We start from the raw sequence: 24299 nt of genomic DNA on the forward strand, positions 1-24299 counted from the left end.
CACCACCTTATCTTCTGACAGCCTGATTGTATACACCCGGTTGATAACTACGGACAGACTGTACCTGTACCACCACCATCTCTTTTAAATGCATCACTACATACCTATCCTTTGATAGAGAGATAAATCCACCGCCAGATAAACCACAAAAAATCACCCAAGCACAATAGCCCTGAGTACCGAGTACAGTCCAGTCCAAGACAAAAGACCACTTCAAACAATTCCCGACCTGAAGGGCCTCATCCCCGCTCTCGATAGCCGTTACCCGTAACCTCGGGGAAAGATCGCCCCAGTTGGCCAGTTGCCCGCCACCCCCGGGAAGCCCCATCGGGACTTTTCCCTTCCCTCCCAAAACCCCCCCCCCGCCTGCGCTGAATGACGGATTGAAAGGTCAGTCACCCCCTTCCAGAGCGGAATTTCGGGGCCAGGAGCGGAATTCCCTACTTCTTTCGGCGACGAGGGTGTCTGTCGAAGGTTCGATGGTCTTCCATGGAATCTCAGACGCTCAGAGGATAGACTACGAGGCAAGCTCTGGCGGGCTCTCCACCGGTTTACTGCGACGGACTTTACCATACATACAGTACTGTACATACATCGATAGCTTGCAATGTCGGAGCTGGGGCCCTATGACAGAAACCTTCTAGTATCCTAGCTTTGGCAAAGTCCGTCCGCCGGTCTGGGGGAGAGAGAGAGAGAGAGAGTCCGGCGCACTAGGATTCTTCTGAGCCCGTCGGAGCTGACAGTATCACTCCCGGGGGTTTCTATAAGTTGGTCACTCACTGCGTGCTTTTGCTTATTCCAAACGAAGTACTCCGGAAAAGTACTCTATCCATTCATTCCCGCTGAACACACAACGCTACCTGTTCAACATCCATGCCATCCATGCTATAAACCAGATCTAAACTCGGAAGGGGCTAAATCACAAGAGACAACGTCGAGCATTAACATAAAAAAAAAACAAGGTATAAGATCTCGTCACATGCTCACATCCCGTCATCATGCAGTCGTGTCTTCGCCGGAAAACATTCCAGTCAACGCAGAGCAAAGAAGAAAAACAAAATATGCAGGCGATAGTGGTAATTATATCATGCCAATCGGGATTCGGTGGTTTGGCGTCGATCTATCCCGCTCACGGGATGGCACTGTAACACAAGTTCAAACCGTTGGAAAATATAATCGCTTGAATGTGAGTATCTTCAAGAAAAAAAAGAAAAAGACGATGCCCGGCGGAGCCCTCATTTCGCAGGCACCCGCTCATAGAATACAATGTAAGCTTGCTCGTTCTGCAACCGCTCCTTCGGTCGCAGATCCCGCGGGTTGAAATCGGTCACCCGCTCGTCATCGAACTTGCGCCAGCATTGTCGCTGCGCATCTCGCACCAGAGAGATGTAATGTCCGCTGCTCATCGACGACCCAAGATGTCGCAGCACGCCGTATGCGTCGTACGTGAAGGGAGGGGCGGTTGCGATCGTCGTCTCCGGGGGCACGGTCGCCGAATGACCGTTCGGAACGGACGTCGGAGTCGGCTGCGAGAACACGAAGTCGTCCATCCGCAGCCCATGCAGCGGGAAATCTATCGGCGTATGGATCTTCCGCGCGCTCTGCGTCTTCGACGCCGAGAACCGCTTGAAGTGAATCACCAGGATCTGAGGCGCCCGCGTGATGATGATCTGTTTGGTCGCAACCCGCTCACACTTGCAGTACGGGCATTTCCACACTTCGTCGCCGCTCAGCATTTCCTCCTGGCAGTAACTACGAAGGCATTGGTAGATGTCTCCCGTTCCAGACGGAGGAATCTCCACGCTGATACTATAAAAGGCTTCGTACGTAGTGGACGTCCGTTTGCAGGTGGTGCAACGCAATCGACTCGCATGTTGCCCGGCGAAGAGTGAGGAGATGAAGGACTCCTCGCGATGACAATACCGATCCCACTCAATTTTGGAGACCTTGGGGACCGGCATCCGCTCCCGCTGCATCTCCTCTTCAAATGTCAGAGGGCGAAGCTGGTTGCGCTGCCAATTGATGTTGAGGTCCTCGTGCAGGCAATCCACAACAAAGTCGAAGAACTCCTTGGCATCTTGCTGGCGATCGATTGCCCACTCTTGATTCAACCGCCCGCAGAAGTTTCGAAATGAGGTGGGCATGATTACCTCAACATCATTCTTCCACAACGACCGGATCAGGTTTGCAAAAAGCCCCGGCATGACGCCCTGGGACCCTTTCCAATTCTTCTGGACATAGTACCGAAACCGATTATCGATAAAGAACTTGCTCAGCAGTAAGGTCGCACTGAGACATTGCAGAGTCGAATTCATGTAGCAGGTCACCCCGAAATTGGTCAACCCAGTGCGAGGAAGTTTGAGCCGGCTCAGCATCGATAGAGGGGTGTAGAGGGCTGTTTTTGTGGCCGAACTCTGCCGCTCCAGGGTAGGTTGAATATGCCGGCCGTCCGAGACGCCGCTATAGCTAGGCCGTGGAACTGCCGGGGGCGGCCGCGAGGGAGCGACAGGCACAGGCGCAGCGTAATTCGGTGCAGCAGTGCCCGCCGGTCGTATGTGTGGTGCCACCATTGACTGCTGAATCGCGCCTGGTTCGGGGAAGCGCCGCAGGAAATCTTCATAATTCTGAACAAAGGGCGAGGCAGGGACCTCCTCCTCTCCAGCAGGTTCCGCCGTCAGTGCTTCTTCATCCTCTTCGACATATGTACTGGCATCGATTTCCTCCGTCTTGGACTTCTCCATCCACTCCGTAAGCTCTTGGTTATTCAGTGGCTTGTACTCGCGCAGTCGTCGTTTCCTGACCTCTAAGCTAGAGTTAGCGCTGACCATCGTCGGCACTCTTCCAAGCGGTCGCCCAGGCCTTCGCAGTGGCCGCTTGGCCTGCAAGGATCCCATCACAGCAGCAGTGGAGGATGTGGCAAGGGATTGCTGGCCTATGAGATCAATCCATGCGTCGAGGCCGCCTAGAAGTAATGCCGGTGGTCGACCGTCCTTCAAGGGTTTATAGGCATTGAACTCGTAAAGCGTATCGTAGAGCGCTCGGAGATGTGGCGCTGTCGTGCCAACCGGAGAGCCAGCAAGATAACTGACCGATGATGTTTTCTGGTCGTAGTACACAACCATGTCAAATTCATTACGGCGTTCGAATAATGACTGCTCATACTCCGGCGACACCACAAGACGCTCCTCCAACTCTTCGGCGGATACGTTCTCCTTCAACACCACCGGCTCAACACATATGATTGAAGAAGCATATATATGCCCACTATCATACTGCTCCCGAGATCGGACATCGATTAGCAGAATGTTATATTTGCGAAGATAATCTATTAATTCTGTCGGAGTGATCGTAGTGTTGTGCGGGAGGTCAGCACTGCCGCTTCGGATCTCCTGTACTTGATGAACACCATTTGGGGTTCTAGATCGGTACGGATTATCATCGAACCCATTCCGGCTCGGGCTCCTGTGAGGTGAGTTCGCGAGCTGAGAATACCGTGGGTTGACTGGACGAGAGCTTTCCGTCGAGGTCCGCGGCGGGTTTGAAGGTCCCTGTGATGGCACCGACCAAATAGGACTATAGGCTGGGTCGGGTGCCCGTGGAAGGGATGTGTTCAGAGGAACCTTTGGGGGAAGAGCAGGAACCCCATGGGGGGAACCCATGCTACGAGGCCCTAAGGGACGTCGTGTCGGAGAGCTCAAAACGGAGTTATGTGGTGACGCTTGTGGTGACGCTTGAGCCGAAGTTTGCGACGGATTGACTTGCGGCGCGGACTGTAACAGATTGTTTGTCCCATTTTTTGTGGTCTCTAAGACAGTGCTGTCAGGGGGTGACATCCTCAGCTTTGCAAATCTCTGTGCGAGTGCATCAGTTGGAGGACTCGAGTATCGATTCTGCTTTGTCTGTAGCTCAAAATCTTGTTGATGGTGTGACAAAATTGGCATCTGCGTTGAGTTGCTCACTGAAGAGGCAGCACTACTCAGAATCTCTGACTTCGGCCGGTTTGGGTGTGAATACGGTGGTCCAACCGGTTGCACCTTTGTCCTTAGATTGTTCTCCACGATCTGTTGTTTGATATCATCCATCGTCCCTTGTTTCGTCCGTACAGCCTATCACAATTGATTAGTCCCAGATCTGATATCCAAGAGCTTATAGAAGGCTCCCCGCGTGGATATGCGACTACCTACCATCATCAGATCGGCAAATCTCTTGAACCATGCGGGCCTCTGGCTGGCTGTCGCACGATAGTCCGGGTGGTGGGGAATAATGTTGATGGTAATTTCGGAGGCACGAAGGTACTGCACATAGGCCCGATCCAGTTGATCGCTGTCGGAAAGCTCCCGGGCTTGGTTTATGGCCACTTGCGCTCGCTCAAGCAAAACACTAAGCTAAAGGTCTCAATTAGTATCAACTGGCATTTTACGGTGGCAAATCTCAAACATACCGAGGCATTCTCATTGACATCCAAAGCTGCCGCCTCATCCTGTAGATCCTTTATGTTGGGAAACAGCGGCGGTTGGCTTGCCGGAGCGCTCTGATTGTTGCCGACTTGCTGCGATGCCAGTCCGACTGGCCGCCCGCTTGTCGGCATGACACCGAGGGATCGAGGACGCCTGGCATTATCCCACGGTGCGAAATCCGGTGGAGAGGGAAAAGCCGCTGCATCTGAGGACATGATACAAGACGGCGATCGAGAGAAGGGCAGCTTCAGTACATGACCTGAAAGTTGTCGGAGCTAAGGCGGGGATGGATCGGTAGTTGTTCGAAGATGGCTCGGAGCGGAAGCAGATCGGAGGGGTAACCACGCCTCGACGGGGTATCGAAACGCGCGAGATTGAAAGGACAGAGAGAGCCGTTAAAAGACAAGAGAAGAAGAGAATGATGCGCCAAAGACGATCAACGAAGAATGGAGGGAGGAAGAATGAACACAGACAGGAGGAGAAGAGAGGAGAGGAACGAGGTGGTCAAAGGCAGACGAATTGCGGGATGTTGTATGATGGTTATGATGGGGCGGGTGTATGTACAGTACAGTACGGTAATGGATGCGCAGGAATAATGCCCGCCTCACCGCCTCACCGCCCCAGTTGGGCTATGACGCCACATGTTACGGGTACTTACCATTGTTTGCCTGGGGCCTGACCCCCGCTGACTCACCGCCCCCTCCAATGAGGACTGCCAACATGCTTCAACTGTCCCATGGAAGGTACCTACCCGTAAGTTACTAGACTAAGGGTAAGCTTGGTTACCTCCCATTTACCTTACTTACACTTCCCCCGACATTATCCCTCTATGCATTCAATCTGCCTGGAGCTCAGTGTTATGTCTCTATTGCTGCCTTGATCGCCCTTCCTTATCGGTTATTTCTCATTTTGCGCAAAAACCCTTCCGAATATTCTTCAAGTCTCAGTTTCCACCTCCTTCTCCTGCCCACATCTGCTGCTGCTGCTTCTGCTGCTGCTGCTGCCCAACGTCATAGCCATCTGGTACCTCCGTCGCGGTCCCCGGCAGATCGTCAATTGCGCACCATCACAACATGGCGGGGTGGTTCTCGTCAACTTCTTCGCTCGATGATCAGGTCGAGAAGGCGACCGCCTCTTCTTTGTAAGTTATGGCTGTTCCCTCAGTATGCTGCCTTGACTGTCGGTCAATCACACGCTACGACTCACTGACACGCCAACAGGGAGGACATCGCTCTCAACCTCGAAATCTCCGACCTGATAAGATCAAAGAGCGTTCAACCGAAGGAGGCGATGAGATCCTTGAAGAGGCGACTTGAGAATAAGAATCCGAACATCCAACTAGCGACCTTGAAAGTGAGTCGCAAAACGCCTACCCTCCTCACACTTTGCCCTGGCTCTAGCTTATAACTGACGGTGAAATGCATCGCAGCTGACAGACACGTGTGTGAAAAATGGCGGTACTCACTTTTTGGCGGAGATTGCATCCCGGGAGTTTATGGACAACCTCGTCTCCCTCCTCAAGACAGAGGGCGTCCCACTGAATGACGAAGTGAAGGCAAAGATGTTAGAATTGATACAAGACTGGGCCATGGCAGCTCAAGGCCGTATGGACCTGAGCTACGTTGGTGAGACTTATCGGAGGCTACAGGACGAGGGTTTCCGGTTTCCACCCAAGACTCAAATCAGCGGAAGCATGCTGGAAAGCAGTGCGGTGAGTTGGCCCAGGCACTGTGATCGCTACGGCGCCCTCGAACTGACATGATTGTTCCTGCCAAAGCCTCCCGAATGGATTGACTCCGATGTCTGTATGCGCTGTCGCACTGCCTTCAGCTTCATGAACCGCAAGCATCATTGTCGCAACTGCGGCAATGTCTTTGATGCACAATGCTCCAGCAAGACGCTTCCTCTGCCTCATCTCGGAATCCTTCAGCCTGTTCGGGTGGACGACGGGTGCTACGCCAAATTGACTTCGAAGGCATTTTCATCTGCGGCACTATCCGATAGATCTGCATTCAAGAACAATTCAATCACCAAGTCTAGTGTCATGGAGCCTCGTGGGGGACGGGCGGAGAGCGGCTTTGATGACGATTTGCGTCGTGCTTTGCAAATGAGCTTAGAGGAGGCTCAAAATAAGGGCTCCAGCGGTTACGTTCCACAAAACAAGATCGTCCCGGAACCTCCTAAAGCCGTCAGTCAGCCCAGTCTAGAGGAAGAGGAAGATGCCGACCTTAAGGCTGCTATCGAGGCATCATTGCGGGACATGGAACAACACAAGCAGAAACACGCAGCCGCCCTCAAGAACGCCCCGGTTGCTGATACGTCAACTCATGCGGGTGCAGGGGTAGCGCCGATTCCCAAAAACCCCTATGAGCTTAGCCCTGTGGAAGTCGAAAACATCCATCTTTTTGCTGCTCTTGTTGACCGCCTGCAACACCAGCCCCCGGGCACTATCCTACGGGAACCTCAGATTCAAGAACTATACGAGAGCATTGGAGCGCTCCGGCCTAAGTTGGCTAGAAGCTATGGAGAAACGATGAGCAAGCACGGTACGTATCTTGTTTGTTTTGGAAGATTTGTCGCGGCAGCTAATGAGGTGCGGGCGTAGATACTCTGTTGGACCTCCATGCCAAGCTATCAACGGTCGTTCGCTACTATGACCGCATGCTAGAGGAACGTCTCTCTAGTGCCTACGCTCAGCATAACTTGGGTTACGGGGGGGTCCCTGGCGGATCCCCATACCCCAATATTTACCCCTCGATGCCCGCTCCCGCAATGGAGGCGAAGTCAGGCACCGAGAACTATTATTATGGGAATCCCAACGTCGCCGAAAGTTTCCAGCCTTCCGGCACACCCTACTCGCAGCCTCCGGCAGAGAGAGAACGTGCCAGAACCATGAGCCCGAGTTTATACCCACAGCCCTCTCAAACTATGCCACCTAACGCGCCGTGGAACGGCAATCCCCATGCGGTGGCATCACCTCACATGGGCGGCGCCAATGCGGCACCCCCCAGCAATCCTTCGGCCTATGCGCCACCCACGCAATTTTATGCACCTCCACCGCACCCGGAACAAGACCCGAGTCCCTACCAGCAATCGCGGCATGGAGAGCCAGAGGCACCTTATCAACCGTCGCCTGTGATGCGACATGACTCTCACTATCAACCGTCGGCCCCGAGCGTTCCGAGCGCCCCGGATCAATCATCCCCGGCAGACCCAGTGTCGGCCCCCTCTTACTCGCACTATCCTCCGGATCCTAATTCGATGCAACCTGGCGGTCAACCGGCAGCGCAGCAGCAGCCGCCGCCGCCGCCGCCGCCGCAGCCCACGGACCCGTCGGGATCATCGTTCTATAGTCAACACCAGCCTTCTCCCGGGCCTACAACTTTCGCAGGCTACCCACACGGGGTCCCAACACATCCCAACCCACAAGGAGGAGAATATCCTTCTGGTGGGGTGCCTGGTGTGCCTGGTGTGCCTGGTGTGCATCCATCATATCAACAAACAGCACCGACCCGGCCGCCCGTCGAGGAGAGCTTGATTGAGTTGTAGAGTGGACTGGGGGGAGGTGAATAGGGTGAGTGGTCAGTGCGGTGAGGAGCGGTCAAGCTGTGGTTTTGGATGAGGGAAGAGGGACGATTCCTCGATGGGTGTTTTATTCTTTATGTTTTATGTAGGCTTTTGGCACAATGATACCAGATGGATTGGTTACTTTTGCAAGCCCCGAAATTGACTTGATGCTGTATCTATTTTTCCATTGACGTCCAGGATGAATACAAATGTAGGCGAATGAGTAATATCAGAGTGGCGATGCTTTCGTGCTTTTCTTTTGCACAGCACAGGGCGAGGCCAACCGAATGCGGCCTGGTCTGCTGGTCTGGACTCTTTTTCCTCCTCCTTCTTCTTCTTGCTTCGGGAATCCTTCTTCATTTCTTCCACGTCTTCTCCTTCCTTCCAAAGTTCCTTTTCTCCCCTCCCGCTCTTCTTCCCTCCCTCCCTCCCTCCCTCTCCCTCTCTCTTCTCCCCTCACCAAACATTTGTCCCCCTCGTATCTAATTCCAACTCTCCTCACCTTCCCCCTTTCCCGCTGAAGCCACTTTTGCTCTGGAATTCTGTTCTTCTCCTCTTTGTCTATTTCATTATTTTCTCTTTCCGTCAAAACCAAGCAGCTCAATTCCCCGGTGCGTGTGGTGTAACCGCAGTCTGCGTCATTTGTGTCTCCCCCGCAATCGGCGGGAATCTGGACCGTCACCGATTTGTCTCTCCCCTTCGTCTCTCATTCTCCCATTCAACAAACAGAGTACCAGTACTTCTTCACCACAGCTCACACAGCTCAAGGAACTAAATCCAACAGTACTTCTGCTGCTCACTGACCCGCGCCGTCGGATACCTACAATCTGCTGTATCACCTGGTGGATGCCTCCTCCAATCGCCATTGAATCGGGGAAACTTCCCGGCTGCTGCTCGTCACCCGATCGGGGCCAGCCCTTCCTTGCTTAAGCCTTAAACGCCTCTTTTTTTTTGCTTTTTGTTTTTTTTTTTTACCACAAGTACCAACTACGTACTTTCTCCTCTTCTGCCACGGCCGCCATGCCGACTTCCAATACTTCTTCCCCCGTCAAGCGCCCCGGACTGGGCCGTCGTGCGGTTTCCTCTCACGCCGTTGTCACGCGCACCCCTTCCAACCAAGGCGAGCTGTCTCAGTCCCAGTCCTCCAACACCACCCAGAAAGCCCCCTCAAGGCCCCATCGTCCCCATCTAGTCGGCGGGGGCCATCGCAACCATCACCGCAACCCCTCTTTCGGCAAAAATCTGCACAAGCTACAAAGACACCTCTCCAGCCAACAAATAGGCCCTGAAGCTTCTGCTCGCGTCCATCAGCGCAAGAAGTCCGCCCCTGCGACACCTGCCGCTAGCCCGCGCGGGCATCACGTTCATTGGGATGGAGTTGCGGAGGAATCACACCCCACAACAGGATCAATGAAGAAGAACAATTCGAGTCCGGCCCTGCGACGCAATACGTCAGTCGTCCTCGGAAAGAAAGCGCTGGTCACCGACCGTCCACATACGAGCTCCGGAAAGAAGAAAACTGTGGGATTCGAGTTGGCGGATTCCGACGACGAAGCTGATTGGGAAGATACAACGCAGTCGCCTGAAAGCACGAGACGCAGCTCGGTGGCACAATCCAGAGAGAGTGTGGAGAATCCTGCTGTTCTGGTCGACCCCCTTACCTTTGTCAAGCGCTCTTACCCGCAATTTCCTCGAGCCACCAGCCTGCCAGAGTCGACGAGCAAGAGTTTCGGTGACGACAACTACTCGGACGAAGAAGATCACGACGCTCACGACCACGATCACGACCACGACCACGACGAAACCGCACAGCAACGTCCGTCCGATTCTGACGAGACACCCGTCGAGACTACCCGCCCTAGTGAGACCGGCGTCATCGCATCACGGATTCTGGGTCCGTCTGTATCTGCCAAAGCACCACCGGCCATGTCTTCCATATCTGCGACCGTCAAGCCGACCGTGATGGATCAGTCTTCTCGCAATGCATCCCTCACCAACTTGGCGTCCGGCCATGACGGTTCCCGGCGACCGATGTCTTCGTCTATTACCACGTTGGCGAACACGCCTACCCATGCTACGTCCTCGTCCATCGAAGGCGGCGTCTCTAAATTCATCATCAATAATAAGCCAACGACGAGCTCATTCTCCCGCACAGATTCGGATCCGAACACTCCATCCTCTTTCCTCCCACACTATCATCCCCAAACTCCACCATCTCCAAATCGCGCGACTAGTACGAAAAAGCCACGAGCGTCGCCGCCTTCGAGGCCCGCTGGCGCAGAACCCCATTCTCGCACGCAGCAAAAGCTGTGGTTACAACGAACTGCAGCATTGAACACATCACCGCCCGACGGCGTGTCCACCGCAGCCCCCCCCTCTGTCGTGGACCCGATCTTTACTGCACCTCACACCCGACCGGGCGCTGGGGCTTTCGAGCCGGGCAGGGGCCTAGTCAACGGATCCGCTCGAGCCAGTGGAACAGTACACGACAATGAAACCAAGCACGTTCGGAAAGCATACGAGAAAACTACCCTGGAGTTGACCGTTGTCCGTCGATTCCAGTCTCCCACCGGCGACAGCTTCAGGCGCTTAAATGCCATTCTAAATGATTCACGAGGCGCGACTCCAAGCCTAGACCAACCTTCGTCGCTTGGCAAACCCACCAAATCTGCGCCAGCCTTGACTCACCTTCGCGACAGCAAACAACAAGATGGCAGCCAAGGCAGCGGCAGCTCCGAACCCAGACAATTAATCGGACGCAAGCATGCGGACATGCATACATCCGTCTCTCAGACCTACCTCCAAGAACCCGACGACCTCGTGAATGAGCCTACCGACCCGGCCGCCTCCGGCAGCAAATCTCAACATCCCTCTTACCGCATTCTCTCCACATCCGATGAAGCCGCCCACCCCGACCCTGCTACCTCGGAAAGAGCTCCAGGCTCAGAAACATTAAACAACCCCGACGAAACCGAGCTCATGATGCGTCGCATCTGGGAAAGTCGCGAAGTAGCGACAGCTGGCTAGTAAGGGACGAGCGGAAAGAACCCTTCTCTGTACAATTATCCTCTTTTTTCCAATTCTTCTACCATATTTCCCCCATTCGATATTATCCCTCGTTGAGTACAAGGTGTTAGCGGGGGGTTACCATTCCTCTTCTGTTAGCGATTTGATCAGCTTCCATACTCCATTTCGCGCGTGGACTTGCCTGCTTCTGGTTCCATTTTGAGAATCCCGAGTTATTTACACCATTAGCCTAGTTCCCTGGAAGCCTTTTCTACTTCTTCAGCCTATTAACTAATTTTACACGCGCGATGATCTAATAATTTCACTTTGAATGCCTTCGAGGTTGTCTTCACCGCGTTGGACTTCGTATCTTTGATTCTGATGAATGCCCAATGCCCATCTTCATCCCAGAAATGTCGTTGTTAGTATCTGGATCTGTATCGCTTCGGTTGATTGACTCCCCCCTGGTCCATCCTGGTGATTTCTTCCAATCGTTTTGCTTTCTTTCCTCGAGTTCTGCTTCTTGGACCCGTGTTCCGAGTGTTCTACTTCCACCACCGCTATTGAGTTTTCGCGATAGCATTCGAAGAATATATCCTACTGCCATAATTTCCTCTTCATGCTTATGGAATTGAGCTCTAAAGAATCCTTTTAATTCCTTTATCTAGATAAGGCGGTATCATATTCATCCAAACTACGCAATACATAATCCACTACGTCGATTGGAGAAAGAGAAATAAAGAGGAGAGGAGACGAATATCATATCTTATGTGCTGCAAGTAGTCTGTCTATTGCTCTTATGTCATTGCGGGAGAAAAAGTTCCTTTTCCGGAACCGAAAGGTAAAAAAAGTCTCTGCGGAAAGCTCATGATGACATGAGGGGGTGTGAAGTTAATGACATACATCGTTCGGAGGTGGTACAGGTGGATGTTGTTGGTATATGTGTATGTATGTAAATGTGTGAGTATGTGAGATTCCATTTCACGCGGCGGCGGCCTTTTCCCGAGGTTTGCCGCGGCCACGAGAGCTGCCACCGCTACCACCACCTCTACTTCCGCCGCCACTCCCACCTCCACGTCGTGAACCACCGCTTCCACCGGATCCGCCGGCCGCAGTTTCTCGTCCATCTAAGTGATTCCCGTTCGGAATGGCCCGAGGTTGGGCGTCACGACGATGGGTCGGATGAGGATGATGGCCTTTCTGTGCGGAGGGAGTGGTAGTGGTGGTAGATTCATTACGCGAAAGTTGTGGTTGTGCGGACGAAGTAGATGCGTCTGCCGGACCAGCAGGGCCTTTTCCGCGCTTCTTCCGGTGCGGGAGCTGCTGCTGTGGTAGTGGTGGTGGCTGTTGACCTTGGTCTTTGCCCTGACCTTTTCCTTTTCCTTTGCCTCGCCCCCGATTTGACCGCGAGTTGCCCTTCTCTTCTTTGTCAGCGGACGACGTCGAATTCGTTGTGTCGGGGTCCGGGATGCCTTGGATGCGTCGACTTTCTTTATCCCACCACGCTTGGAATTCTTGCTCGAGTTGGATGTCTTCCAGATTGTGTTTTGCGGTCGCTGCTTCGCGGATCTGGTCCTTCTCAGTTTGTTGTTGCATGAGGATCGTGGCGAGGGAGAAGGAGCTGGAGGAAGGGGAGTGGAAACTCGTTTGGTATGGTTCGGGACGCGGGATGTGGCGGATGGACTGGATAGCCGGTTGGGGAGTGGCGAGGGGATTGGAGGAGGCTTGGGTTGGGGTGATGGGCGTCGGAGCTTGAGGCCGGGAGGGCGTTTGTTGGACATTGGCGGGTCCACCGTGGCCTGGGGTCTGCGCAGGGATGGAGCTGGGTTTCGTGCGGGCTGCAGGAGGTGTCCCGGCGACAGTTTGGCGGAGGGTCATGGAGGGTTTGGGAGACGCCTTCGTCGACTCTGCAGCAGGACTACTTAGCCCACTAGCTGTAGGAGCAGGTTTGCTCGGTGTGGGCATCTTCCACGGGTTTTCAGGCGCCTCCTTTGCCTTTTGTTGAGCGGCAAGCATCTCCTGCATCTGCTGCTGCTGAACCTTCTTGCGCTCCTTCTGCGACATCTTCGGCGCAGGGTTACTGGTACTCTCTCGACGAGCAGACATGCCTAGGCTGAGATTCGAGATCCGGTTGCCCGAGGTTTCATTCATGATATCCCTGAGATTCTTCTTTGATGTAGAAATCGCGGATGCGCTCCATGGGGTCTGGCTGCTCGAGCTTGGAGGGGAAGAAAGTAGATCTTGTTTCCTATGGCGTGCTGCGGCGCGGGATTCAGAGGGTGATTCCGAGAGAGCTGGATCCAACGGCGAGGCCATCTGGGCATCTAAATAGCTGGGGTCTCCAAGAGAGCCTCCATCATATGGACTAGCTCGAAGGGCCGGCGAGTCGATGGATAGCGGTGTATCCGCTGCAGCGACTTGTTTAGCGTCACGAATTGCTGCCTTGCCTTTCCCAGGGTCGGCTGGGGACAGCGAAAACTCGTCGTCCATCTGGAACATCAAATCGGTCGTCGACTGCCTGGACTTTAGTAGCGGGCTACGAGAGACGATTAGCGCTCCATCCTGGGCTGGGCCCGGTTTGGCTTTTGAAGCCGAAGGGGACTGAGCTGCCTTCTCGTTGCTTGTTGCACGAGGCTTTCCCTCGGAGCTGTCGATACGATTCAGGTGCGGTCTCAGCCTCATGAAATCGATCTTTCGCCTCCTGTCACCTTCAATGGCTGATGCAAGCTCTGGATATTTCTCGAATATGTAGTCCTCGGAATTGCGCCCTCTCGACACAGGTAAACTGGTCAACTGATTATCACGACAGACAGAATCAAGAGTTTCGAGCAAGGACTCATCGAGATCTGCCAATAACCTACCAAGACTGTAAGCATTCCTGTCGGTTGTATGCGTGACGTGTGCGAAAGTAAGGCTTACCTGTTTGCCAGTAGATCCTCGAGATTGAGACAGATATATTCCAGAGCCGCATCCCTAAACTCTTTCACGGAGCATGGCGTGACCACATTGAGCAGATAACAAACATTGCGGGTATGCACTATTTATCCTATATCAGTATCTCACCCCGATCGGCGCAATCGATCATGAAGCTTACCGAATTTTCCAAGCATCTGTTGACAGATCTGAGCCAATCGGTCAATCATCAGCTCATTCGCCACAAATAAAACATCGATTATCAGGTCAATGAACTCGTCAAGATCCTTTGACTTGACATCGTCGAAAAGCTCCTCCTCGGTGTCGGCATAAAGGTACCGAAGTACAAAGTCGAACACATATTGGTCAATATGCTTGAGGTCGACGTGAATAATGGCGTCTGTATGAGCACGGCGCGATGATAGCCATCTGCCACCTGAGCGACCGAAGAATAATGCACTGAAGAAGGGGCACCTCTGACACAGGACATGGCTATGAGCCTTGACCTCACCCTCTTTCAAGTCGATGATCACGTCTCCACTATCGAAGAAAGCAGGATCACGAATGGCACGCTCCATGTCAAGCCGCAGAGCCTTTGTTGGTTCGATCATCAGCCTGGAAGCTCGTTCCAGAGTTGGTAAATTGAGATGAGTTGCGACACGCATCACTTCGCTCCGGACCTGGCGATATTGGGAAGACTTGTCTGATGGCTGTCTAACCTGGTGCCAGACATCTAAAATCTCGTCTGTGTACAAGAACAAAGCTATATTCAGGATGGTGAAGATGTCCAAAGATGGGAATATAAGTTGCATATGTCCCTCACTGTCACGCTCAATAGACAAGATATCAAGTGGAGAAGGGCGGTCTGTATGCCTGAAGCTATGAAGGATCTCACGGAGGACCGAACTCCGTCCGGCCAAGATGAATTCGTGAACAGGAAGTCGTATGTCCGAAGATGTTGTCTTAATCCAGATAACTCCAGGAGATGCTTGGGCTTGCGAAGATTCGAAGTATGGCTCGATTTCCGAGGCTTCCAATATCGCTTTCTTGATAAGCAAGGCTGGATTTGAGTCCCGGCTATCGCCTCCGACCATATCCACCGAGCTGACTGTGTCTCTAAATGAGCTGAAAGGAGATAAGGGGAGGTAGTCGACCCATAAGGTCGGCTGAGAGACAATAATCTGCTCCTGAGTTACCTCACAGTCGCGCTGCACGGCTGCAAAGGCCCCATAAGCATTGCTGGAAACCCCGATCACACGAGACAACCCAGGTATCCTAGCGAATTTGTAGTCTTTGGCCGAGTCTTTTGACTTCCTGCGCTTCTCTTTGCTCCAAGCAGATCCGGATACAGTACAGATGATGACCGACCCATCCTGCCCAACATCAAAATCTCTTGCTGCCATGTGAGATCTTTTCACAGACCAGATCCTACTCGGTGTCGACATGGAGTTCCGAGGTTTAAATGGATTTGTAGTTGATGTTGACGTTGAGGGGACCTCTGTCTTGTTGACTTGCACTGTGTATACCTCTCCAAAACTCGACAGCGCGCAGATGGTATTGCCGGCGGACTTGACTTTTACCACTTGGTTGACAGAGGAGCCATATCTCGTGGCCATGAAACTATCCTTGATAAACCTGGAACTGACATCTAGCGGGAATGATAGTTTCGAGTAACCATACTGCGAAAACACCCACACCTCATGGTTCTGAAGAAGAACCGATGTTGCCTGATCGATCGCAGATACACTCTGTATCGGCGCACTGAACAAGGATGCGCCTACACGCCGAGGGGTTACCTGCATTTCAAGCGATCGAGCATCGGAGTCGATAAGTCCGAGTTGTCCTTCGTTCTTGCCGAAAGTATAGAGACCAGAATTGCTGAAGACAACGGAGTGGACTGCTGATGCAGCCGCTCCAATGATTAGCTCCTTCTTGAAAGGATTGAAAATTTGTCGGGGTTGTTTTTGCAGGGGCACATCGTCCTGATTGTTGGACCTTGGCAAGCTGTACCCCAATTGACCGTACTTGTTGCTTCCCCAGCTGAATATTTCTCCATTCTCGGTGATTGCAAGAGTGTGATCCTGGCCTAGGGCCACGGAGACCACCTTCTTGTTGGCAAGGCCTCCGCCCTCGACGCAAACGAAAGTGAAACGTGTGGTTTCGTCCCCAGTGCCCAACCGTCCACCGGGGCCAAAGCCACACAAGAAAAGGTTCGACTCGGGATCAGTGGTGAGGATAGCGGTATGAAGCTTAGACATAAAAACATCTTGGATCTTGATATGTTTGTTCTCCACAATCGCAGGCAGATCGTTTGTAATGGTATTGTCTGACTCCTGTTGAGCATCAACCTTGCCGGCCTCCGATCGCTGTGCTTGAAATTCACGGAACAGTCGTTGCAGAAGGTGTCCGGGTCTCTTGAGAGTGATTCGCTCTGGAAATTGACGATCGTCCTGATCTCCTACACCAAGATTCAGGTTCTTGTTACTACCGAAGGTGAAGACCTCGTCGCCATTTAAATTAGTGCTTGGCTTCAAGATACCCCTGCTAAAGCGGCTGTCGTAGTCAGGATCATCGTCCTCCGAGGAGATTTCGGAAGTGAGATCGTTAAGCTCAACCTCCGCAAACAACTTTTCGGATGTAAGAGAATCAGAGCTCTGTTTAATGTCTCGCGACGCTATCGTAGCTGCGTACACATCGAACGGGCTGTATCCCTCTCGGTCTTTGATCCGAATCAAACTTCCCACTGGAAGCCCGGAGTTGCTCGCTTTGCTGAAGTCCGTGGCGTCGCGCATGTCCCGGGCCATCAGGGCCTGCGCGATTGTAGCGTTTCCCGCATAGAGGGCTCGATGCAAGGCCGTCCAGCCGCTCTCCCAGTCTTGCGCATAGATGTCCAGGAAAGGTACCTGGAGCAAGGCAACGGCAAAGTCTATCGCTGTGGATTTTGTCGATGATGCCACAAGGTGAAGAAGTGTGCGCCCGTATTTGTCCCTCACGTTCAGTTCTTCCCTGGACAGGATCTTACCAGAACGTAGATTGAACCCGCGCTCAGGTATCGGACTCCCGGGAGAAGTCCCACCCAGCTTCTTACTTCTGATTGAGACCCCTGGCGAAGATGTCAGTCCTAACCCAGGGCTCCCAGCCTTCAAGCTGCCTCCATTCCCTGCCGTCCCAGTGGCCGTTGCCAGGAAACGCTGGAAGCTCTCGACATCATCGTAGAGAAAGAATCCCCAAAGCTTGCTACTCATGTGCCCAGAATTTGTGTGTCAGAAACTCTTATCAACGCAGAACCAGAACGTCGCCGTAACCGCGGAGGGTTAGCGGGCGCACTGGCAGAAAGGCTGCTGGTGACAAGAGTATTCTAACGGGACAAAAGGAGAAGTCAACCGCGGTCAACTCTTGGCCGAATTGTTCTCTAAGCGATTTGATCGACGGTGACGAATGCGATAGACGAGAAAGTCGAAGAGAAGGCGAGCGGATGCGGATTGTAGGCCTGGCGGAAGCGAGCGTGTCGCGCGTGAAAGAACTTGTGGTGGCGATGGATAAAGCTAGCAGTACAGTACACGATAAGTCCAGAACTCGACCGGTAGAGGTGAGGGGGGGGGACCGGAGGGTAAAGGGACGACACGTCAAATCGAGTTTGAGACTAGTACACGACCGTATTGAGGACACGAGAAGGGGAGTTGCACCTGGTATAAGACGACGGATGGGAGAGGAGATTTGAAAAGTGGGAGGGGGGGTAGTAGGAATAGCAGTAATAATCATGGATCATTGATTGATGGCTTTCGACCCGTGGATAAGACCGTCCGGGCGGTGGCCAATCGGGGATTGCACTCCCCTCCATGCCCCCGGACGAGAGGCCGACGACAAATGTTCAACTTCTTTCTTCTTCCACTTCTTCCTCATCTGCTTCTCTCAAATTTCCAAGAGGTTCCGTGCTCACTGGGCAGCTCAGATGATTTACCTCGGGATATGTGCTCCCCGCATCGCGAGGTATTTGGCTTGAGAAAGAGCATGTCCACCGCATAGTGACTTCTAGTTGTAAAGTATGGAGAAGCGCATCTGATCAACAGGGGCAGTGAATCTTATCCCGATCGCTAGTTTCGCATAGCTTCTGGATACGATGCAGCTCAATACATGACAAGAGATCTTGAACTATTGAGGAAGTTCCGTTCATCTCGCTCCTTATTCGGAGAGGTCACCGAGGGTGTGGCCCCGTTCGGCACTGCTTTGCCTTGGCCTGTCGTTTTGAAGATGAGTAACCTTGGGTTCACTCCAGGAATATCAGGGACAGTCTCTCATCCAAGGACAAACGTGTATCGGGGTTGGGTCGTCTGTAGAGGTACGCTGGGAAATTCAAGGTTGGCTTAAATAGTAACCAAGTCAGTTCAGTTGAGAGCAAGTCAACGCCGCAGACTATAAATGAGGCTGAAGACAAAGGATCACCCGATTGTGGCTGGTGATGGTCAAGCCCCAATTGAGACAGGTAGTCACTTTCTCCGTGCTTCATGGCACAAAGCACCAGCATCTGCTCTCCATCTCAGGTCGTAATCTACCATCGAAAAAAAAAAAAAAAAAAAAAAAAAGGGTTATTCTGCTAAAGAGGGGCTGAAGGTCGTGTCCGACTCATAGATCGAGGGTTGCAGAGACACCCAGAATCATCGGATCAAGCTCCCATCCATTAGTTATCAAACAGTAGTGATGAGCGTAGACCGCTCGGCCAAAAGAGTGTCAAGACGCTGATCTGACCGATCGTCTGCTCCAAAGGATCCTGGGATTCCTGTCAAGTAGATTACATTATACACGTTCAAATGGCTGAAATCACTTCAAAGGGACTTGTTATCTTCTCAGTCAGGAGGTCACGAGTATCTACTTCAATTTTACTTACCTACTTTATCATACTTCCATCACCTGCAGAGGTATGCTACGTGCGCAATGCAACTGGAATCAGCTCAGCACGAAAAGGTGGATTTGTGTGGTGGAAGCGACCAAATAGCCAAGGATGCTTGACTGGCCATCATAAGCGAGAAAGAAACAGGACAAAGGTACGAACGAAGCACGGAGTAAGCCAGCTTCACATTTCATGCATACAGCTGCATCACCAACTGGCTCCAAACAAACCGGTCCAAGTCGGTGGTAGTATGTCGGCCAAGCGAGCTCTCGACCTTCGGGCTCGGTCGATGGTACTTAACCCTGGTCGGGGGTCTGATCCATATATAACTACTAGCCCGGAGTAGTATCATGGGTAGCTATCCACCCTCCAATCCAGGGTCATCATCGAAGAGTCTAGGTTGTCTTAAAGGCCTTAGCCAGCCGCCTTTGCTGCAGAACCCGCAGTTCCGGTGCATCATGCCGGTAGTGCGTTGTACAGTACAGTGCGAGTCCTGGGATTGGCTCTTGTTGCTGGGGAGAAGCTCCTGAGAGTTCACCCCTAAGGTATCGCTAAGGTACTGTGCCTTGTAGACCGGGCAACCAGCATCTGCTCTCCACCTAACCAGCAGACCGTTGCAGGTGAGGCAGCCAGTCCCAGGAACCCAGGAACTTGGGGAAGTAGCCCATGCTGGCGGGTGCTCTAACAGGGGATGATGGGAGCCCCATTCCTCTCTCCGTGTCGCAGGTAGATGAGCATATTTGGTTGGAAGATAATTCGCCGCTGACCGGAGGGTTTTTATTTTGAGGGGGGGTGGTGAGAGATGTGAAAGTTACTGGTAGAAGCACAGAAAGAATACCAGCTGCAAACCACAAAATCCCAGGCCGATCGATGTCGCAAGCAGCTCAGAACAGCAAAAGAGCATGTTGTCATGGGCGGTGATTATCATGCAAGTTGATTGATCGCCTCAAGCGCACGCCCGCAGTACCCGGCTAGCCCAGATGGGGACTAGCGCCTGTTTCTTTCCATTGACCCTGTTCATTTTCAAGCTGAATGCATAACCCAGTATGTGTCGATTCTGCGAGTACTCACATACTGTACTTTGAAGATGAACGTAATTACTATGCAACAAGCGAGTTGAAGAAGGTATGAGAGTGACAGCCACCTGACGGCTGACGGAGCAGATAAATGATCATCATGCCGATTGTGATCAGGAATCTATACTTGCCTAGTATTCTATCAAGCCATGAAGTCATGAGGAGGATTTCCTTATCAGTGCCGATTACCGTCCATGACGGCTCCACGGAGCTGATCGATCAAAGACAGGCTGAAACAATGCTTCCCTGTCGGGTACAGTACGCGTACGGTCATGAGGTACAGTACAGTACTAGGTACTCCTGACCGCCTTCCAATCTACTGCGAGCTATTTAGGTGCAGTGTGTTGGTGCGTGCAACTTAGGAGCAAAAGAAATTAGAAAACAGAATTTGAGAGTAGGAGAACTTAGTATCTAGTAGTTATTTATCTCCCTTGCTAACTTCTTTCTCTATAGCCTCTTTGAAAGGGCTGTGGTGGCACCCGTCATCAGCCTGACTGACTGACCGCTTGCACTTGCACTTGACCCTCGAGTCACCGGGTGTGCGTCACAGACCACTTGGTTTCCGTACGGTACGACCGTCATCCATTGCTCCTCCGCAGCCAGCCCGGGTTCCGTCTGGCTCCCTCCCTCCCTCTCTACCTAGAGGTTAACTTATCTTCCTTCTGCCATTGACACTACACTGCACTGCATTACCGCCATCCTTTGCCATCTTTTCTCCCTTTCTCAACTTTCTTGCTCATCCCCTATCCCCCCCTGGCTGCATCTTTGAATCAAACCTTCTCTACATTGTGAAGCAGAATGGATTCTTGAATGCTTTATTTCCCTCAACGTGAGGACGCCGTGCACATCCCCTCTCCCTTTCTCCGCCCAAGTCGGTCGTTAATGCGGAGAAGCCTCCCAAGGTTGTCTAGGCCCCATGCTCCGAATGCTCTTCAGCATCTTGTTGCCTGAGCACAGCAAACCATGAACCCGATCCTCTCTCTCACATCTTCTATTCTGTGCCTGTTACCAAGCGCCTGACGCCCCCCTTTCCCCCCATCACGGTCTCATTGTTGTTTGTTATCTTATACAACTTCTTTTTGGCAGCTTGGTCCGTTAGCATGGCTATCCGCAGCGCAACTGGTACCCTTCTATTTCCTTGATCCAACCAGGCTTGCTCCACGGTCCTTTTGGATTCTGTGTCTATATTCAACCGCTTGCCCTTTATATGATTCTCAACTTTACAACAAAACATCATGCACCAACATCCTCGTTCACCGGCCCCTCCGCCACCCGCATCTGCAACCAGGTCGAGCCGCTCGGAGGACAATCGAGAGCAGGATACTCGTCCAACTTCTCCAGCCTTCGATCCTAGAACATCAAGCAGAGGGTTAGGGATAGAGACGGGTCCTGAGTCGCCAGAGCAGAGCCAAGCTCGACGGCCCTCGAAAGAAGCGATAGCTAAACTCAACCAAATCATATCAGTAGGGCTTCCTTTACGTGCTTGATCTGGTCTCGTGCCTTTATTTCCCTGATGTTTTACTGATACAAGTATTACTCTAGAACTACCATACCAAAGCCGCTCTGATAATTCTTCATTCCCGCGTTGAGCTCCCACCATCCTTCAACAAAGGCTCCGATACTCCTAGGGTTAACCGCTGGGTACGTGGCTCTCATACCGCCCCGTCTGTCTTCAACTCTCGAGACCGACCAGAATAGACCTGGCATACTGATCACAACTAACGCACTCTGTAGTTCAACGTTGAGCTAGAAGATACCGACGTGCTCAGAGAACAATTACGAACCTGGAGAACATGTGATGCGAGTGAGAACCGGCCTCCGCCGCTGATTATCGAGACATACCTAGACACTAAAGGACTCACTAATAACCAAAGCCTCGTTGCCTTGGATGAGCATGGGAAACGATTTGATGTTTTGGAGTCTCTGTCCTCGTCTCCAGAAAGGCGATCTGCCGCGCCCCTCTCGGCAGGGTCTGACGATGTGATTCTGGAGCGGTGGAAGGTGGAACTCGGAGGCATGTCTGATAAACTACCGACGGATCTTGGTTCTATTCTGCCTACGGTCTACAAGAAGAGCATCGTCCTGTTCAGGTCCTTGTTCACATATTCTAAATTCTTGCCTGCCTGGAAGTTTGCGAAACGCAACGGCAGACTTCGAGCACACCCGGCCTTGCGGATCAAATACCGTATTTCGGCGGGGAATCCCGATGCAGGGAGCTCGAAGCCAGATCGTTTGACGATGCCACTGTTTGAAAGCAGCGGTAAAGTTGTGGAGACGTACACCTTTGGGGTGACCGATTCACCTGCTGGTCCATTCTCGGTCGAGGTCACATATCGAACGAGCTGCGAGTTCCGTGTAGATGATTCTGAAGCCCTTCTTAGTTCGCGTTTCATGGGTGCCGATGATGAAGGCTTCCGTCCCTCGCTCCCCAGTCGAGATTCGCATATGAAAGTCGCCAATCCGGAAGTAGGGTCAGTACCCCTTGAGAAACGGACTGTTGAAGACCCAGACTTTGGGCGTGCTTATGGCAGCCTCTCGACCTTCCATAATGTCGGGCCTACTACGAGCGCGAGCCCTATATCAGCCCTACGTGCTGCACAGCAGTCCGGCGTCTCGTCTCCCTCACCACCCGCATCATCGTCTCGGAAGCCTCTCTCTATGAACAAAGCAAGTCCTATAGGCCGTGCGGCGGTTCTCGCCAATGAAGGTAGCCCAGGCGTGGTTAGGCGACCTTCCATCTCTTTCCAGCCTTTTAAAGCTCCGCCATTGTCTGCCTCTCCCTCCCTTGTCGATCCTCCGCTCGGGGCTTCTCCGCGGTCGACAGCGGCACCTCGTATACCCCTTTCTGAAGCCAAACCTGTGCCTCCCCCGTCTACGACAAGTTCTCTTCGAAAGTCATTGCCCGGCACCTCCGAGCAGACTGTTGCTCCTTCGAGCTCTGCATCGCCTAGACCTGCTTCTATCGCAAGATATAGTAGCGCTTTCTCACACCGTCGTGCAAGGCCTTCTTCCGGTAATATCACCAGGCCTGAAGAAGATACCTCAAGCGGGAGAGCTAGTGCTACCTCATCAAGCGCTCAGCCTGGCTCTGGTTTACTTGCAGAAGCAACTGGGACAAGTGCCGACTCACTCCACGCTGACGATGAGAATATTTCGGATTTCCTGAAGTCGCTGGATATGCATAAAGATTTGCTGAGCAACTCGAAGTCGACTGCTCGTGACGATCAAGGACGTCGAACAACGGCCCCATCTGCTGCCTTGAGCCGCTTTCAGCGCATGAAGGATTCCAATGCTGCTCTGTCGGATTCCATTACCTCCTCATTGATGCTTCATCGGTCGTCCATCTCGTCAAGCAGGCAGTTGTCTAGTGTTCCGCCAATGGTGGCTGGCACTTCAATTTCGACGGCTTCCTCGCCGGGAAAGCCTATCTCCCCTCACACCCCCCACACCCCGGCTATACCCTCGCGCTTGAGCTCCAACAGTATTGTTGACTATAATGATCCTGGGAACAACGATCGACGAGAGTCACATGTCGATCACAGCTCGCCTCTCGATGAGAATGTCAGTGAAGGAACGACTATGGTTAATCCATCGAATGTAAATGCAATCGATATTCCTACGTCACCCACGTCACTCTTTCCTCCCACGTATCGTCGGCCAAGCTCTGCTGCTCATCGTCGACGGACAATTACGACAGATGACGAGGAAATCTTCCCCTTCAACCTTCGCAGCATAAGTTTGGGAGCTGAGGACAGATCCAACAGCAGCCTCAGTGCCATGCAACGTCAGCATGATTATGAAAGCGATAAGGCCAGTTCAACTCAGACGCATAGAGTGCAGCAGGCCCCACCCGGCACTGGGGATCCGTCTTTGGCACCGAGCACTGCAACACGCACGATGAGTACCCATCGAGGTGCAGCCGCGTCGGGGCCGTCAGCAGTCACGTCAGGTCACCATGTGTATCAGCCGCGTTTTAGCCTTTCCCGTGGACGAGGCCTCTCCGGCCCTCAGTCTCTCAGCTCCGGGTCAGGTAGCCTTGCACGTGGCTCAACGATTCCTTCGTATCTCGCCGAGCGCGATCAGGATCGTGACGGTAACGCCAGTGGGAGCAACAGCGGTACCTCAATGATTGAGGGCCGACGACCCAGTACCGGCCGCAACAATCCTCCGCAATCGCAAGTTGAGGAGGACGAACCGTTGCTGTTTGCGATGAGTGATTTTGGGGCCTCTCGCCGAAGCTTTGAGGAAAGTAGGCAAGGGAACCATAGCGCTGACCCCACCGGTAACTCCGGCGGATCGAGACGCGGCGGCGGTAGGCGAGGCGGCGGTCTTTCTGGCTTCCCAGTCTGGCCATGAAAGGACTACAATCCACCTCTCACACCCACACTTCCA

At 52.8% G+C, this 24299-nt stretch overlaps 5 protein-coding genes across 5 annotated transcripts; 3 read left to right on the plus strand and 2 right to left on the minus strand.

Annotated features, from left to right (window-relative positions):
• Positions 1 to 918: 918 nt before the first annotated feature.
• BO86DRAFT_136790 (putative ubiquitin C-terminal hydrolase) lies at positions 919 to 4773 on the minus strand. The gene is made up of 3 exons (XM_025666150.1): positions 4442 to 4773; positions 4185 to 4385; positions 919 to 4106 (listed from the first exon to the last, which is right to left on the minus strand). The coding sequence occupies exons 1-3, from the start codon at positions 4670 to 4672 to the stop codon at positions 1236 to 1238; spliced, it is 3303 nt and encodes a 1100-aa protein (XP_025531808.1). The 5' UTR covers positions 4673 to 4773; the 3' UTR covers positions 919 to 1235.
• Positions 4774 to 5270: 497 nt separating this feature from the next.
• Positions 5271 to 8231, plus strand: vps27 (ESCRT-0 subunit protein VPS27). The gene is made up of 5 exons (XM_025674172.1): positions 5271 to 5598; positions 5678 to 5810; positions 5887 to 6168; positions 6235 to 7003; positions 7063 to 8231. The coding sequence occupies exons 1-5, from the start codon at positions 5531 to 5533 to the stop codon at positions 8004 to 8006; spliced, it is 2196 nt and encodes a 731-aa protein (XP_025531809.1). The 5' UTR covers positions 5271 to 5530; the 3' UTR covers positions 8007 to 8231.
• Positions 8232 to 8922: 691 nt separating this feature from the next.
• BO86DRAFT_136850 (uncharacterized protein) lies at positions 8923 to 11215 on the plus strand. The gene has a single exon (XM_025666152.1). It carries the CDS (start codon positions 9045 to 9047, stop codon positions 11049 to 11051), a length of 2007 nt encoding a protein of 668 aa, XP_025531810.1. The 5' UTR covers positions 8923 to 9044; the 3' UTR covers positions 11052 to 11215.
• Positions 11216 to 11956: 741 nt separating this feature from the next.
• Positions 11957 to 17303, minus strand: BO86DRAFT_136868 (BTB domain and ankyrin repeat protein). The gene is made up of 3 exons (XM_025666153.1): positions 14125 to 17303; positions 13950 to 14067; positions 11957 to 13887 (listed from the first exon to the last, which is right to left on the minus strand). Exons 1-3 carry the CDS (start codon positions 17186 to 17188, stop codon positions 12012 to 12014), a joined length of 5058 nt encoding a protein of 1685 aa, XP_025531811.1. The 5' UTR covers positions 17189 to 17303; the 3' UTR covers positions 11957 to 12011.
• Positions 17304 to 21142: 3839 nt separating this feature from the next.
• BO86DRAFT_415459 (putative autophagy protein Atg13) lies at positions 21143 to 24263 on the plus strand (the record flags this gene model as incomplete). Its single annotated transcript, XM_025674906.1, has 3 exons — positions 21143 to 21370; positions 21450 to 21548; positions 21642 to 24263. 3 exons carry the CDS (start codon positions 21143 to 21145, stop codon positions 24261 to 24263), a joined length of 2949 nt encoding a protein of 982 aa, XP_025531812.1.
• Positions 24264 to 24299: the final 36 nt, after the last annotated feature.

This window comes from Aspergillus japonicus (assembly GCF_003184785.1).
Source record: "Aspergillus japonicus CBS 114.51 unplaced genomic scaffold BO86scaffold_4, whole genome shotgun sequence".
Classification (NCBI taxonomy): Eukaryota; Fungi; Ascomycota; class Eurotiomycetes; order Eurotiales; family Aspergillaceae; genus Aspergillus; species Aspergillus japonicus.